We start from the raw sequence: 14,736 nt of genomic DNA, 5'->3' as shown, positions 1-14,736 counted from the left end.
GTTTATGTAGTTTGGCCATGGGTGCTAAGAATACGCATCAGAATTGTGTTAGCATTGGTACTGTCTGGTAGTCTTGGAGCTGCTGGCTTTGTTGTATTACAGTGGACTATTCTCTTTTTTGTTGCTATCACAACGTGATATTAACGTTTAATATTTTGTCTTTTGTCTATGCAGGATGAATATCAGTTTTCCTACCAGGCGGGTCTGGAGTACCTAGGAAGCTTTGATCACTATGCAACGTAAAAAGCCATCTCGTCCCCCGAACCGTTGTCCCCCTCAACAGTCTCCTGAGCCATAGAAACTTGCTTGAAATTTGAAATGACAACAACAACAACAACAAACACAACAACAACAAACAGAAAACAAAATTCAACCAACAGGAAAGCAAACTAATTGTAGATTTTTTGTTGTTGTAAAGAAATCCATTTAAAACACAAACAATAGTGCAATTCCAATTGGACCTAATGGACTTTGATGCCGGTGAGGAAAGTGTAAACGATTCCAACAGCAAAACCAGCTGACGCCCTCACTCGGGAGAAAGGAACCAAAAGTGGTGGCTCAAGCTGTGGGGTGGGAATAATCAAAAGTGTCAGACTGCTAACCTTACCTCAAGTGTTCAGATGTGGCGGTTGACATTGTAAACATTTTGTGGACATCTTTAAAAAAAAAAATACTACGTGCAAACAATACAGAGATAACAGCGAATGAAGGAAAAGTGACCGGGTGAACGTGACTGAGGTTAAAAAAAAAAAAAAAAAAAAAGCTAAAGAATTGAGAAGCTGAGAAAAGGGTGGACTGGATGTAGCTTGGATGAGGGAAGCGGTCTCATTTTTTAACATGTTAGAGCAGAAGTTCAGAGTTCCTAATTGTTGATGAACACTTTTGATGGCCTAACTGTGGTTGCCTGTGTACACAGATGATTGTCCCCCAAAAACGTTGCACACCGATAACACACTGAGTTAACGCTAAGGTGCTGGCAAGAGAAGTCAACCCCCAATTCGGTACCCCCTACCACTCTCATCTCTTTCTAGCAAGAGAACTTCTACTGCCCATAGTTCTGGTATGACCTTTCAAACTCCAAACTCGCAACTCTTCAAGTGTCCATCATACCCACAAAGGGCATCCCTATTACCCTTCAACTCTTTGGGAGAAGAGGAGCCTCTGCAGTAAAGAATAGTCTGGGTGAAAGTGAGGACGGTGTCTTAAAGTGACTACCATAGGTGGATTTTGTCAAATGCCAATTCAATCAATTTACTGTGTCAGTTTCTCCAGCACTTGACTTGTGGACCATTTTTTTGGTGCTGTTGAGAACAAACCCCACATGTTTATACAGTAACCACTGATATATCTCTCTTAGCCTCGGTCGCCAAGGACACTGGCTAGATGACCGCACTTGCAAGACCAGAGAAATGACAACCATGTCCCATTACTTTTTACGATCACTCTTCGTTCAGGACTAGTTGTGCCATGAGTTACTGGTGCAGTGTCCGCCATTTTGAATGGTGAGCTCAGGCGGCCTTTCGGCTACAACGAGTGAAATCACCACATGAGGTCGGGGAATGAATGGTGAATGGCGGCAACTGGGCTCTCCGCAAACGTGTACAGTGACCAACAACCCATTGTAATCATTTGTTACTTTTGTCTTACAATTACTTGTATTTCTGGGGTTTTCTGTCGATACCAAACATGCTGCTTATTCTCCTGTATGCTGTAAGTGTAACTCTTTGGTATGGGATGACAATGGAGGTGCCTGGACTGGTCGTGGGAGTTCGCACCCAGGCGGCTGGGACTGAAGGCGCATCCACATGTTATTGCCCCCCCCACCCCTTCCCCCCTCCATCTCTCACTAGACATTTTAGTCCCAAGCGTAGCGAGAAACTAGTCCTCTTGCAGTTATGGTACTAAGAGTGGAAGGAAAGTAGTTAAAAGTTGTGAGGAACTGAGTTGACAACCCAGAGAAAGGTTCCAGTCTTTTCCCTTCCACCTATAGGTCAAAGGCCACTGTGGATGACTGGCCAAAGGCCACTGAAGTTGACTGTGGACGAGGTGGCCATGTTGGATTGGGATGTCGCGATGTGAAAGTTATAGCCACGATACAAATGAATTGCACATCACCACACGTGAAACCTAAACGATAGCAGGGCCGATTCTACGCACTATGTACTTGTGTCTGATAAAAAAACAAGCCCTCAAAAGCCCCCAATTTCATTTTTTATCAGAGGTCAGTGCTTTGGTATACCCAGGAGTATACTTTTACATTGGCTTCTGTGAAGGGTTTTCGATTGGTATGTACACTAACAGAGTGATGAAAGGAACTGTGTGTAGTCTTTCTTATTTCCAAAAAAGCCTTATTGTTATTGTAACATTATGGAAACATTAATGTTGTATTATGATGACTATTGTTATTTTACTTTACATAGCTGACTTTTATTTTAGTTTTGGTTTAGTTTTTTAACAGAGATATTGTATCACCTTTTTTAATTAGCAGTAAGAAATAAATGCTTATTTGTTCATATTATGTTAAAATACATTCTATTTTTTCACTGTAGAAATGTTAAGTATAACATGTGTTTGTGTGGATGTGTACATATACAGTGGGGAGAACAAGTATTTGATACACTGACAATTTTGCAGGTTTTCCTACTTACAAAGCATGTAGAGGTCTGTAATTTTTATCATAGGTACACTTCAACTGTGAGAGAAGGAATCTAAAACAAAAATCCAGAAAATCACATTGTATGATTTTTAATTAATTAATTTGCATTTTATTGCATGACATAAGTATTTGATACATCAGAAAAGCAGAACTGAATATTTGGTACAGAAACCTTAGTTTGCAATTACAGAGATCATACGTTTCCTGTAGTTCTTGACCAGGTTTGCACACACTGCAGCAGGGATTTTGGCCCACTCCTCCATACAGACCTTCTCCAGATCCTTCAGGTTTCGGGGCTGTCGCTGGGCAATACGGACTTTCGGCTCCCTCCAAAGATTTTCTATTGGGTTCAGGTCTGGAGACTGGCTAGGCCACTCCAGGACCTTGAGATGCTTCTTACGGAGCCACTCCTTAGTTGCCCTGGCTGTGTGTTTCGAGTCGTTGTCATGCTGGAAGACCCAGCCACGACCCATCTTCAATGCTCTTACTGAGGGAAGGAGGTTGTTGGTCAAGATCTCGCGATACATGGCCCCATCCATCCTCCCTTCAATACGGTGCAGTCGTCCTGTCCCCTTTGCAGAAAAGCATCCCCAAAGAATGATGTTTCCACCTCCATGCTTCACGGTTGGGATGGTGTTCTTGGGGTTGTACTCATCCTTCTATTCCTCCAAACACGGCGAGTGGAGTTTAGAGCAAAAAGCTCTATTTTTGTCTCATCAGACCACATGACCTTCTCCCATTCCTCCTCTGGATCATCCAGATGGTCATTGGCAAACTTCAGACGGGCCTGGACATGCGCTGGCTTGAGCAGGGGGACCTTGCGTGCGCTGCAGGATTTTAATCCATGACGGCGTAGTGTGTTACTAATGGTTTTCTTTGAGACTGTGGTCCCAGCTCTCTTCAGGTCATTGACCAGGTCCTGCCGTGTAGTTCTGGGCTGATCCCTCACATTCCTCATGATCATTGATGCCCCACGAGGTGAGATCTTGCATGGAGCCCCAGACCGAGGGTGATTGACCGTCATCTTGAACTTCTTCCATTTTCTAATAATTGTGCCAACAGTTGTTGCCTTCTCACCAAGCTGCTTGGCTATTGTCCTGTAGCCCATCCCAGCCTTGTACAGGTCTACAATTTATCCCTGATGTCCTTACACAGCTCTCTGGTCTTGGCCATTGTGGAGAGGTTGGAGTCTGTTTGATTGAGTGTGTGGACAGGTGTCTTTTATACAGGTAACGAGTTCAAACAGGTGCAGTTAATACAGGTAATGAGTGGAGAACAGGAGGGCTTCTTAAAGAAAAACTAACAGGTCTGTGAGAGCCGGAATTCTTACTGGTTGGTAGGTGATCAAATACTTATGTCATGCAATAAAATGCAAATTAATTACTTAAAAATCATACAATGTGATTTTCTGGATTTTTGTTTTAGATTCCGTCTCTCACAGTTGAAGTGTACATATGATAAAAATGACAGACCTCTACATGCTTTGTAAGTAGGAAAACCTGCAAAATCGGCAGTGTATCAAATACTTGTTCTCCCCACTGTATACTTATATATCGCACATTCACACATACATATATATTTAAATACAGAATATAAAAATATACCCAAACTCTTAGTATGAATTTAGTTGTTTTTCTTTTACCCATAAACGTTCAATTACTCATGTAAAATTATGATGGATTTTTGTATATATATATTTTTTTGTAACCATAACCTTAACCTTGGGAAATATTGTTTGTTTCTCTGGGAACAATGAGGCGAGGTGTCTCGCCGAGCGCCGCTCCTACAACCCTTTTTAATTCCTACCACTTGGTAGACCTGTGCCGATAAGGAGATGGCATTTTTAATTGTCGTTGAAATTATTATTATCATTAACAGTACTTATTAGTATTCGTTTGAGTATTATTTTCATAGATAGTAGATTAAATAGTATACAAAGCATTCAATTAGAGGCAAACTACATTATTACACATTTTTATGAATTTGCCAGACTAAAGGTACTGTACTTTTTGACCATGTACAGACTATGATCTCCCTCTTTCTCAGAAGTCCTTTTTTCCCCTCCTTTTTATTTTGTCTTTCTTTTCAGACACAACATGATTATCCCTTTGTTAGATATCAACTATGATCCAGAATATAATACCTGTAAATAAACAAATATATAGATTATATGTATTTGTATAATTTGACCCTCAATGCTCTCTTACTTCAAATCAAAGACTGAACTGCAAATATAAGGTTCTACTCATTGCAAAGTTCCTGGTGTTTGTAAAGTGTGCTTTCTCCCTTTGTAACATTTGTGTTCCACTGTTCCCTGTTCTTAAGTCCCCACTTTCTTTGTCATATATGCCATGTTAGCAATATCCCCTATTAGCCACCCACAGCTAACTCTGTTATGAGACAGGTCAGTGAGGACCCATAACATTTGCCTCAGCACAGGCTTCTTGCAAAGTGACCACTGCTTCCTTCTCCAGACATTGCAAATGATGGCAACCAAAGGACAATTCCTTTCCTAAACAAAAGCTCCCGAAAGGAGAAGTGCTAGTTCCCAACTGCCTAAAAGGCCAAGAAGTAGACAGTCCATTGGCAGTCAAAGGGAGAAAGAGGAGATAGTTTTGCTGTTTAGCAACTGGCCACAGTGCGATGTCACAGCCATTAGGGGCAGATAACTACACTACCACTTGCCCTGATTCATGAAACGATGTAATATGTTTTGCTCACATAAGACTTGTATAGAACCATACTGTGTTCCTTTTTTTGTTGTTGCCATGTTTTGTTACGGGATGCAGAATGAATCAGGACTAAGTGAGAAGGAGCCGTGTGATGCAAAGACCAGGAGAAAAGAACCGTGGGAATCTAACCATTTCATATGAACTAAATCTTGAAAGGAGGACTTTTTGTGACTGAATTCAAAGACTGGTTTTGGTTATGCCAAAAACCAAGACAGTGGACGTCTTTGGAAGCTTGTGTAACGTGTTACTCTTTGACTTCATGTAAAGATACCAGACTTTTGACAACAGCAGCCAAATTACTGGAATATTCCACAGAGGGGGGAAATGAACGAAATAGAAAAATGACTACAAAATAATAGAAAATATACATACAACAGCCAACAAAAAGATGAAGAACCCAAACTCAAGCAAAATAGTTTTTCTTTTTATGAGGGCCAAGTGCTATCGCTTTCAAACTGTTACTTCTGACTGAAACAATGATTGGTTTAAAACCCACTGTGTATGTAGATATGTTGACTTATGTTGATATGTTGACTTTGTATTAAAGAAATGTTGTCTGAAAGTGTACTCTGTCGTTTTATTCATCCAAAAAAAGCCCAACCTTTTTAACCAGCTTTAAGTGCAGTCAGTAAGGCATTCTGAGTATGGTAATGGTACACATTTTAATAAATGATTACTAAATACTAATACTTAATTAGAGTGCTTGAAAGGAGAGACTCAATCTACAGGTGACACAGAGCATGGTACATAAAGCACACTTTTTTGTCTATGCAGACCTGCTATCGTGTCAATAATCAGTGTTCCTTTATGCCGTGCTGTGTTTGTAATCATTGTAAATCATTTTTATGATTGCTTAAGACACCCCCGTGGTTTGTTTCTTCCAACACTTTATGCAAGTCATGGCTGTAGGTCCCCAATGGCAGCTTATGACGAGACAAAAAATCAAATGAATGAAGCTGGATTTGTATCTTTTTGTGAACACATCATGCCTCTGCACTAATCTGGACATCAACCTATCTCAGTAAAACATCCAATGTCCCAAGTAGCTGAAATAACCTCTCATTTTGACATCTCTTGAAATGTGTTAAAATGTCTGTAAACCTACTCCATTTCACTGAGAACCACTTTGGGCTTGTACCATGCTTGCACAACATCTGCAAAACCGTATACTTAGATTAACAATGTGAACACCCACTACACTTGAAAACTCCACTTGTTATGTGAAAATTGACCACGTAATGGTCATGAAAACCCATTAGTCTCCAAACGGATCCATGAAAACATATTACACTTAATTGTCCTGGAAAGGGTTTTGTGTTTTCCATATTTGCTCATGTCCTGATTTACAAACATATCAAGAACTTGATAAATGCCACTAAGACGGGTCGATGTGAAGGTGGGGCTTAACCTTCACCTGCTGCTATTTGCTCTGCCACCTGTCCGTCAGCCAGCCTCTCCACACATCTGCACTGCCCAAAGCCAATATATCAGCACGTGATCGGTGTGTCAGCGAGTTAACAAGTTCATACAACATCGAACAGATGATGGCAGACATAAGAGCTATTTATTTTTAACATGTTACGATGACAGCATTTACACACATGTCATAACCTTATAACCACATAACCGTATAACCTTATGAAGTATAAAGAAGTGTTCAGGTCAAGACTGAAATGTTTAAAGGGGCAGTGCAGTAAAAAACGTGATTTTACTTGTGGTTTACATAACCGTATAACCTTATGAAGTATAAAGAAGTGTTCAGGTCAAGACTGAAATGTTTAAAGGGGCAGTGCAGTAAAAAACGTGATTTTACTTGTGGTTTAAATTAATTTACACACTATGTTGGAATAGTACTGTAAAAAGCACTTTTAGTATAAGAGCTGTTTGAAAAGACCGCCTGAAATTTCAACTTGTTTTGCAAGGGTCGGGTTTTGTACTACCTGGTGACATCACCAGGCGGTATAAGTTATTCGATCAATAACAAATAGAGTTGTCCCTCCTCTCTGCCAATAACAGCTCGTTTTCAGGTTACATGTCCCTCCCATTAGGCTCCTCCAATTAGGACCCTCACTCAGACCACTCCCCAACAGTCCTATAAAAAGTATTGCCTGAGAAGAAGCATTTTTTTCCTTCTTCTTTTTGACCATTTGAATTGAAACCAATCAAAGTAACGTACTTGATTGTTACCAGTGCCAAAAATGAACATGTCACCTGCAGGTAGATTTTGGCATTGGTGGGTAAATGTCTTATTTCACCAGCCACGTTGGCGGGTGGTCAATGCTCCACAGTTCGAGAATTTCAATCGCATTTGCGAATAAAAATAGTCTGATCATTAAAGTATGATCACATTTATAGTAAAATAAGTGCTGCAGTAGCTGCTTTCGAAGTTTTTCAGCCATTTTGTTTCATAGCTGGTAAATTAAATCACACAGAGTTAAAGAACTACGAATCCTATATAGCCTATTCCACCTCGCGCTGCAACACTGCCTGGCTGGGGGCTGTGCGCATGTGAAGAGCTGAGTGAAAGACACACAATAAAAGGCCACTCCAAAATATGCAGTTTTGTAACACAACACAATGCCATAGATGTGCAACTGGCATACTGAATGCAGGAATGTCCACCAGAGCTGTTTCCAGATAATTGAATGTTCATTTCTCTACCATAAGCCACCTCCAACATCGTTTTAGAGAATTTGGCAGACATCCAACCGGCCTCACAACCGCAGACCACGTGTAACCACGCCAGCCCAGGACCTCCACATCCGGCTTCTTCACCTGTGGGATTATCTGAGGAGGGGGAGGAGGTGCTGAGGAGCTTTTATGTCTGTAATAAAGCACTTTTGTGGGGAAAAACTCATTCCGATTGGCTGGGCCTGGCTCCCCAGTGGGTGGGCCTGGTCCCCAAGTGGGTTGGTCTATACCCAGGCCCACCCATGGCTACGCCCCTGCCCAGTTGTGAAATTCATAGATTGGGGCCTAATGAATTTATTTCAGTTGACTGATTTCATTCTTTATACTGTAACTCGGTAAAATCTTTGAAATTGTTGCATGTTGCATTTATATTTTTGTTCAGTGTACATTGTTTTGTTCACAAGCTAGGTTGTTTTTCTGTGTTTGAGTTTCAACTGAGAGAAGACAACACTTCTGCTAGTCAGACTCAATCTCACAGGTACAAACATGACTCGAGACGCACTAGAACCACGGTAACCTCCCTCCCTTAAAGGAGCAGGTGAACGTTTTTGTCGCTTCTGTGTCATTTTGGTTTAAAAACCTCGTCACAAGAAATTAAATGATTCAATATACCACATTAGTTACTTCTTACTAATAATACATTTAGCAGCAAAAAAATGTTTTGGGCTGGTAAACAAATCTGAGTGACTGGTAGATTTATAAATCTACCTGCCACAGTGCCTGGTGGCCAAAAAGTACATTTTAAACCTTGACAAATTGTTAACCAGAAATTGTTTGACATTGTGATAAAAACGGCTGTATTTGACCTTTAACTGCTTTATGATTCATACAGGAAATAGTATAGGCCTTTAAGTTGCAACAGGCCTATGGTTAAGTTGCTTGTAATAAGACATGTTTATCTGTATTGCTTCTTATGCCTGGGGTGGCAGGTAGCCTAGTGGTTAGAGCGTTGGGCCAGTAACCAAAAGGTTGCAAGATCAAATCCCCGAGCTGACAAGGTAAAAATCGGTTGTTCTGCCCCTGAACAAGGCAGTTAACACACTGTTCCTAGGCTGTCATTGTAAATAAGAATTTAATCTTAACTGACTTGCCTAATTAAATAAGTAAGAAGCAACAGCATGGAGTATGTGTAACTAGATGTAAACCCCCCCAAAAAAATATTTTTTTTTATCATGAGAGGACAAATAACTAGTAATGCTGCATACTCCAAGAAAGGTAAAAAAAACTAGGTGAGGTTTGGTCACTTTTGAGGACTCAATCTCAAGTACACAGTACAAATATTTTATACTATGTACTGTATTTCCTATTCAACAAATCTGTATGAATCAAGCTTGAAATTACATATGTTTTCTTTATTATTGTATAATGAAATTATAAAAACAACTCAAACACATATTTGAATGTTTAGTGTCAGAAATAAATGTGCAGATTTTCTAAAGATCTTTCTTGATCAAAACATCTGGCCCCACCACTGTGAACCTCACAGCGAGCTCGAACTTGGCTTCCTGCACTCGATAGGAACGTGCCTTTCATCTCATATTAATCTTGTACATATATGACAAATAGAAAGTGTTTTATTTTATTTTAAATGTGTGAATTATTTTACATTACTTTGATAAAGTGAATGTGCTAGAGTGACGAAACCACTCTCTCCTGCTGCGCTACGATGTAACGCCACGTTCACGTGCTAGTTGGAACTCAGAATTGTTGTGGTTCGTGTTGTGTTCAACCAGTTAGAGTGTCCTAGTTCCGACTAGCAGGTGAATACGGCATAAGGATTGCAGGCATGTGCTTTGTCAGTGGCTGTGACATAGGGTTCAGCCAGGAGTTGATGGACAGTCAGAAGAGCGAATTAAATGGCAGGAGGGAAATCCCAGCTTAAAGTGTCAGATTTCACATCCTAAATCACACAGGCAGAAGAGCTATACTCACATAGAATTAGGAATTAGAATACTAAATACTTTAAAAACCTTAACAGTCTATTGACGCACCCATGCGTTGATAGGCCGACATTGCATCCGCCTATGTCGGCCTGTGGTGGAAGGTGGCCAAGCTACAGCGTTGTTTGTCTGACCATGAGACATCCCAGAAATCGGTCTTCTCACGAAAACGTCTGTAGCGTCCGAAAGAACATGAACACATTGTTCTCCGTTTTGCCCTACGGTCCGGGACTCGTCAGAAGGTAGCCCATGGAAGTTTGGAGGTTATGTTAAATATGTGTAAAAAAAAATATATATATATACACACTACCGGTCAAAAGTTTTAGAACACCTACTCATTCAAGGGTTTTTCTTTATTTTTACTATTTTCTACAATGTAGAAGAATAGTGAAGACATCAAAACTATGAAATTACACATATGGAATCATGTAGTAACCAAAAAAGTGTTGGACAAATCAAAATATATTTTATATTTGAGATTCTTCAAATAGCCACCCTTTTCCTTGATGACAGCTTTGCAAACTTTTGGGATTTTCTCAACCACCTTCACCTGGAATGCTTTTCCAACAGTCTTGAAGGAGTTCCTACATATGCTGAGCACTTGTTGGCTGCTTTTTCTTCACTCTGCGGTCTAACTCATCCCAAACCATCTCAATTTGGTTGAGGCCGTGGGATTGTGGATGCCAGGTCATCTGATGCAGCACTCCATCACTCTCCTTCTTGGTAAAATAGCCCTTACACTGCCTGAAGGTGTGTTGGGTCATTGTCCTTTTGAAGAACAAATGATAGTCCCACTAAGCCCAAACCAGATGGGATGGCGTATTGCTGCAGAATACTGTGGTAGACATGCTGGTTAAGTGTGCCTTGAAACGCTAAATAAATCGTAGACAGCGTCAACAGCAAAACACCCCCACACGATAACACCTCCTCCTCCATGCTTTACGATGGGAAATACACATGTAGAGATCATCCGTTCACACACACCGCGTCTCACAAAGACACGGCAGTTGGAACCAAAAATATCAAATTTGGACTCCAGACCAAAGGATTAATTTCCACCAGTCTGATGTCCATTGCTCATGTTTCTTGGTCCAAGCAAGTTTCTTCTTATTATTGGTGTCCTTTAGTAGTGGTTTCTTTGCAGCAATTCGCCTGATTCTCCTCTGAACAGTTGATGTTGAGATGTGTCTGTTACTTGAACTCTGTGAAGCATTTATTTGGGTTGCAATTTCTGAGGCTGGTAACTCTAATGAACTTATCCTCTGCAGCAAAGGTAACTCTTGGTCTTCCATTTCTGTGGCGGTCTTCATGAGAGCGAGTTTCATCATGGCGTTTGATGGTTTTTGCGACTGCACTTGAAGAAACTTTCAAAGTTCTTGAAATGTTCCGTATTGACTGACCTTCATGTCTTAACCTCTCTGCACACAGATCCCTTTAGCGGGATCATTTCCCTAAACAACCGCTGAATTGCAGGGCGCCAAATTCAAAAATATTACTAAAAATAATTATAATCATGCAATCACAAGTGAAATATACCAAAACACAGCTTAGCTTGTTGTTAATCCACCTATCATGTCAGATTTTGAAAATATGCTTTACAGAGAAAGAAATCCAAGCTTTTGTGAGTGTATCAATCAATGCTACAACAGCTAGCCCCAAATTAACATGGTCACAAATGTCAGAAAAGCAATCAAATTAATCACTTACCTTTGATAATCTTCGGATGTTTGCACTCACGAGACTCCCAGTTACACAATAAATGTTATTTTTGTTCGATAAATATTACTTTTATAACAAAAAAACGCCATTTGGGTTGCGCGTTATGTTCAGAAAACTACAGCCTCGTTTCGGTGCTGAAATGCAGAAGAAAATTCCCAAACGTATCAGATACAAAAAAAATAATACAAAAAAATTACTACAGTTTTGTTATACTCACAGACAATCTTTGGAGTGTTTTCTATCCTAATCTGTAAATTATATGCATATTCTATGATCTGGACCTGAGAAATAGTCCGTTTACCTTGGGAACGTTATTTAAAAAAAAATATATAATAATCTGACCCCTAGCGTCAAGAAGTTAAAGTATTGATTGGCTGTCATTTCTCCTTGCTTATTTGAGCTGTTCTTGCCATAATATGGACTTGGTCTTTTACCAAATAGTACTATCTCCTGTATACAACCCCTACCTTGTCACAACACAACTGATTGGCTCAAACGCATTAAGAAGGAAAAAAATTCCACAAATTAACTTTTAACAAGGCACACCTGTTAATTGAAATGCATTCCAGGTGACTACCTCTTGAAGCTGGTTGAGAGAATGCCAAGAGGGTGTAAAGCTGCCATCAAGGCAAAGGGTGGCTATTTGAAGAATCTCAAATATATCATATATTTTGATTTGTTTAACACTTTTTTGGTTACTACATGATTCCGTATGTGTTATTTCATAGTTTTGATGTCTTCACTTTCATTCTACAATGTAGAAAATAGTAAAAATAAAGAAAAACCCTTGAATGAGTAGGTGTTCTAAAACTTTTGACCGGTAGTGTATATATATATATATACTATATATTTTCCTGCGCTTTCTTATATGTTGTAGATATGGCTTTTTTGCCATTTATGAATGTGTTATTCAATGTGTTTCTATGGGCTATAGTAGTAAAGGCCAAATTCTATATATATTCAAATAATTGTTTAGTACTTTTATATATATGTGTGTTAGGTTTTAATAGGATCTCTATGTGTGCCCCGCGGATCTTTATGTATAATCTCTCTGTGTCTGTGAGAACCAGGGCTAGCGCTCAACGCAAGCCATTTCGATCTACGGTGTGCACAGATCGACTAGTAAGCAGAGATGTTGTTCGGAACTGATACAAGAACCACGCAGGTCCCCTAAACAGAGCTTTTAATATCCAACATTATTGTTACATTATTAGGTTAAGGATTTATCTCTTAGAAGAGAATAATGCAGTTATTATAACACACCACTTCAAGTATTATGTTTGGAATTGTCTTCTTCAACTGATGTCAATGGCAAGCCCAGAGACAGCCGAGCTAGGGAAGTAGGATGGTAATTATGCGGTGGTTCAAACGGAAGCTCGTTAGGAACTAGCTAAGCAAGCGATCAAAGAATCGATGTGACACTGGACCCAAAAGCCAGAAAAATTTGTAATAAATGAAAAAGCGATAAATTGGATTATCCACAGTCCCGTGGCCGAGCTCTCTGTTGCAAATGACAAATCAATCCAATCAGGCCTGGCAAAAGTAATAACCGGAAAAGGCCTCGTGTCTTGCCATTTTTTGGAGGTTATCTATTCACAAAGGCTTTCAGAATGCTGCACTATGGGTTTTATCTGTATTAGGCCAATGTGGCAGCACAAAATCATTATTGTAATACAAAATCATAACTTGCCATTAGATATTTATGTATGACTACCTTTATTGACAAAATGTTACTGACTTGATTTAGATTTTGAACAAAGGAAAGGATTTTTACAGGACCTCCACTCTGCCACTGGTGCTCAATACTCATCTCATATCCGCAAAGTGGTGGCGGTCATGGTGGCAAAGTGAAAAATCTATAGCTCAGGCATATGAAAAGATCACCTCTGGTGGCTGTCAGTTTGATAGAGAGCGTGACTGTCCTTAACATGAGGGATGGGTTGTTAACTTTCATTCCATCGGCTACATGTGATTAATTGTCTCGTAATGTGCATGTTGTCTAACAGAGACACTGAAGTACATTACGTTCATAGACTGAGGCTGTGGAGAGACAATCCTGAAGTAAAATATATGGCTATTGGATGATATGTTTAAAATGAGCTCATCTGTTTTGTGGCTTGCAATCGCCTAATGTTAGAGGGCATTTGTTTGATAACTTGATAATTTTTGTGCATAGGGTTATGTGGTTTCCACACGTTAATATATATCTGAAGCATAGGGCCTCCCGGGTGGCGCAGTGGTCTAGAGCACTGCATCGCAGTGCTATGCTGCGCCACCAGAGTCTGGGTTCGCGCCCAGGCTCTGTCGCAGCCGGCCGCGACCGGGAGGTCCGTGGGGCGACGCACAATTGGCTTAGCGTCGTCCGGGTTAGGGAGGGTTTGGCCGGTAGGGATATCCTTGTCTCATCGCGCTCCAGCGACTCCTGTGGCGGGCCGGGCGCAGTGCGCGCTAACCGAGGGGGCGGGTGCACGGTGTTTCCTCCGACACATTGGTGCGGCTGGCTTCCGGGTTGGAGGCGCGCTGTGTTAAGAAGCAGTGCGGCTAGGTTGGGTTGTGCTTCGGAGGACGCATGACTTTCGACCTTCGTCTCTCCCGAGCCCGTACGGGAGTTGTAGCGATGAGACAAGATAGTAATTACTAGCGATTGGATACCACGAAAATTGGGGAGAAAAGGGGATAAAATTTAAAAAAAAAAAAAAAAATATATATATATATATATATATCTGAAGCAAACGATTAGCTACAGTGGTTCCTCCTTCAAAAGTTGCGAGCTTAAGCCGCGGGACATAGAGGCACCCAGATACCCTGTATCTCTCAGTAGATTTCTCATGCGTCAGTAAGCCGAGACAGCAGTGGTGTCTTCAACATGATAAGAGCTCTCTCTCACATCCACATGGCTATGCTGCCATCTCCTGGATACTTTGTAGAATAGAGGTTATCGTTCTGACATACTGACTAAAGTGTCATTCCCGTTCAATTAAATCATTGATGAACATTG

General features: G+C 40.5%; 1 protein-coding gene across 13 annotated transcripts in view; it reads left to right on the top strand.

The window, feature by feature from the left end:
* Positions 1-5,950, top strand: part of LOC139540708 (receptor-type tyrosine-protein phosphatase S-like) — a 271,577-nt gene extending 265,627 nt beyond the window's left edge. For all 13 annotated transcript variants that reach the window (XM_071344598.1, XM_071344590.1, XM_071344589.1 and 10 more), the window contains one exon: positions 175-5,950. In XM_071344598.1, the coding sequence (XP_071200699.1) occupies positions 175-243 (69 nt within the window). In that variant the 3' untranslated portion in view covers positions 244-5,950. The remainder of the gene's footprint in view (positions 1-174) is intronic.
* The last annotated feature ends 8,786 nt before the right edge of the window (positions 5,951-14,736 follow it).

This window comes from Salvelinus alpinus, chromosome 16 (genome assembly GCF_045679555.1).
Source record: "Salvelinus alpinus chromosome 16, SLU_Salpinus.1, whole genome shotgun sequence".
Taxonomy (NCBI): Eukaryota; Metazoa; Chordata; class Actinopteri; order Salmoniformes; family Salmonidae; genus Salvelinus; species Salvelinus alpinus.
Note: the sequence above shows the minus strand (reverse complement) of the source record. Positions and strands in the feature narration are given on the sequence as shown.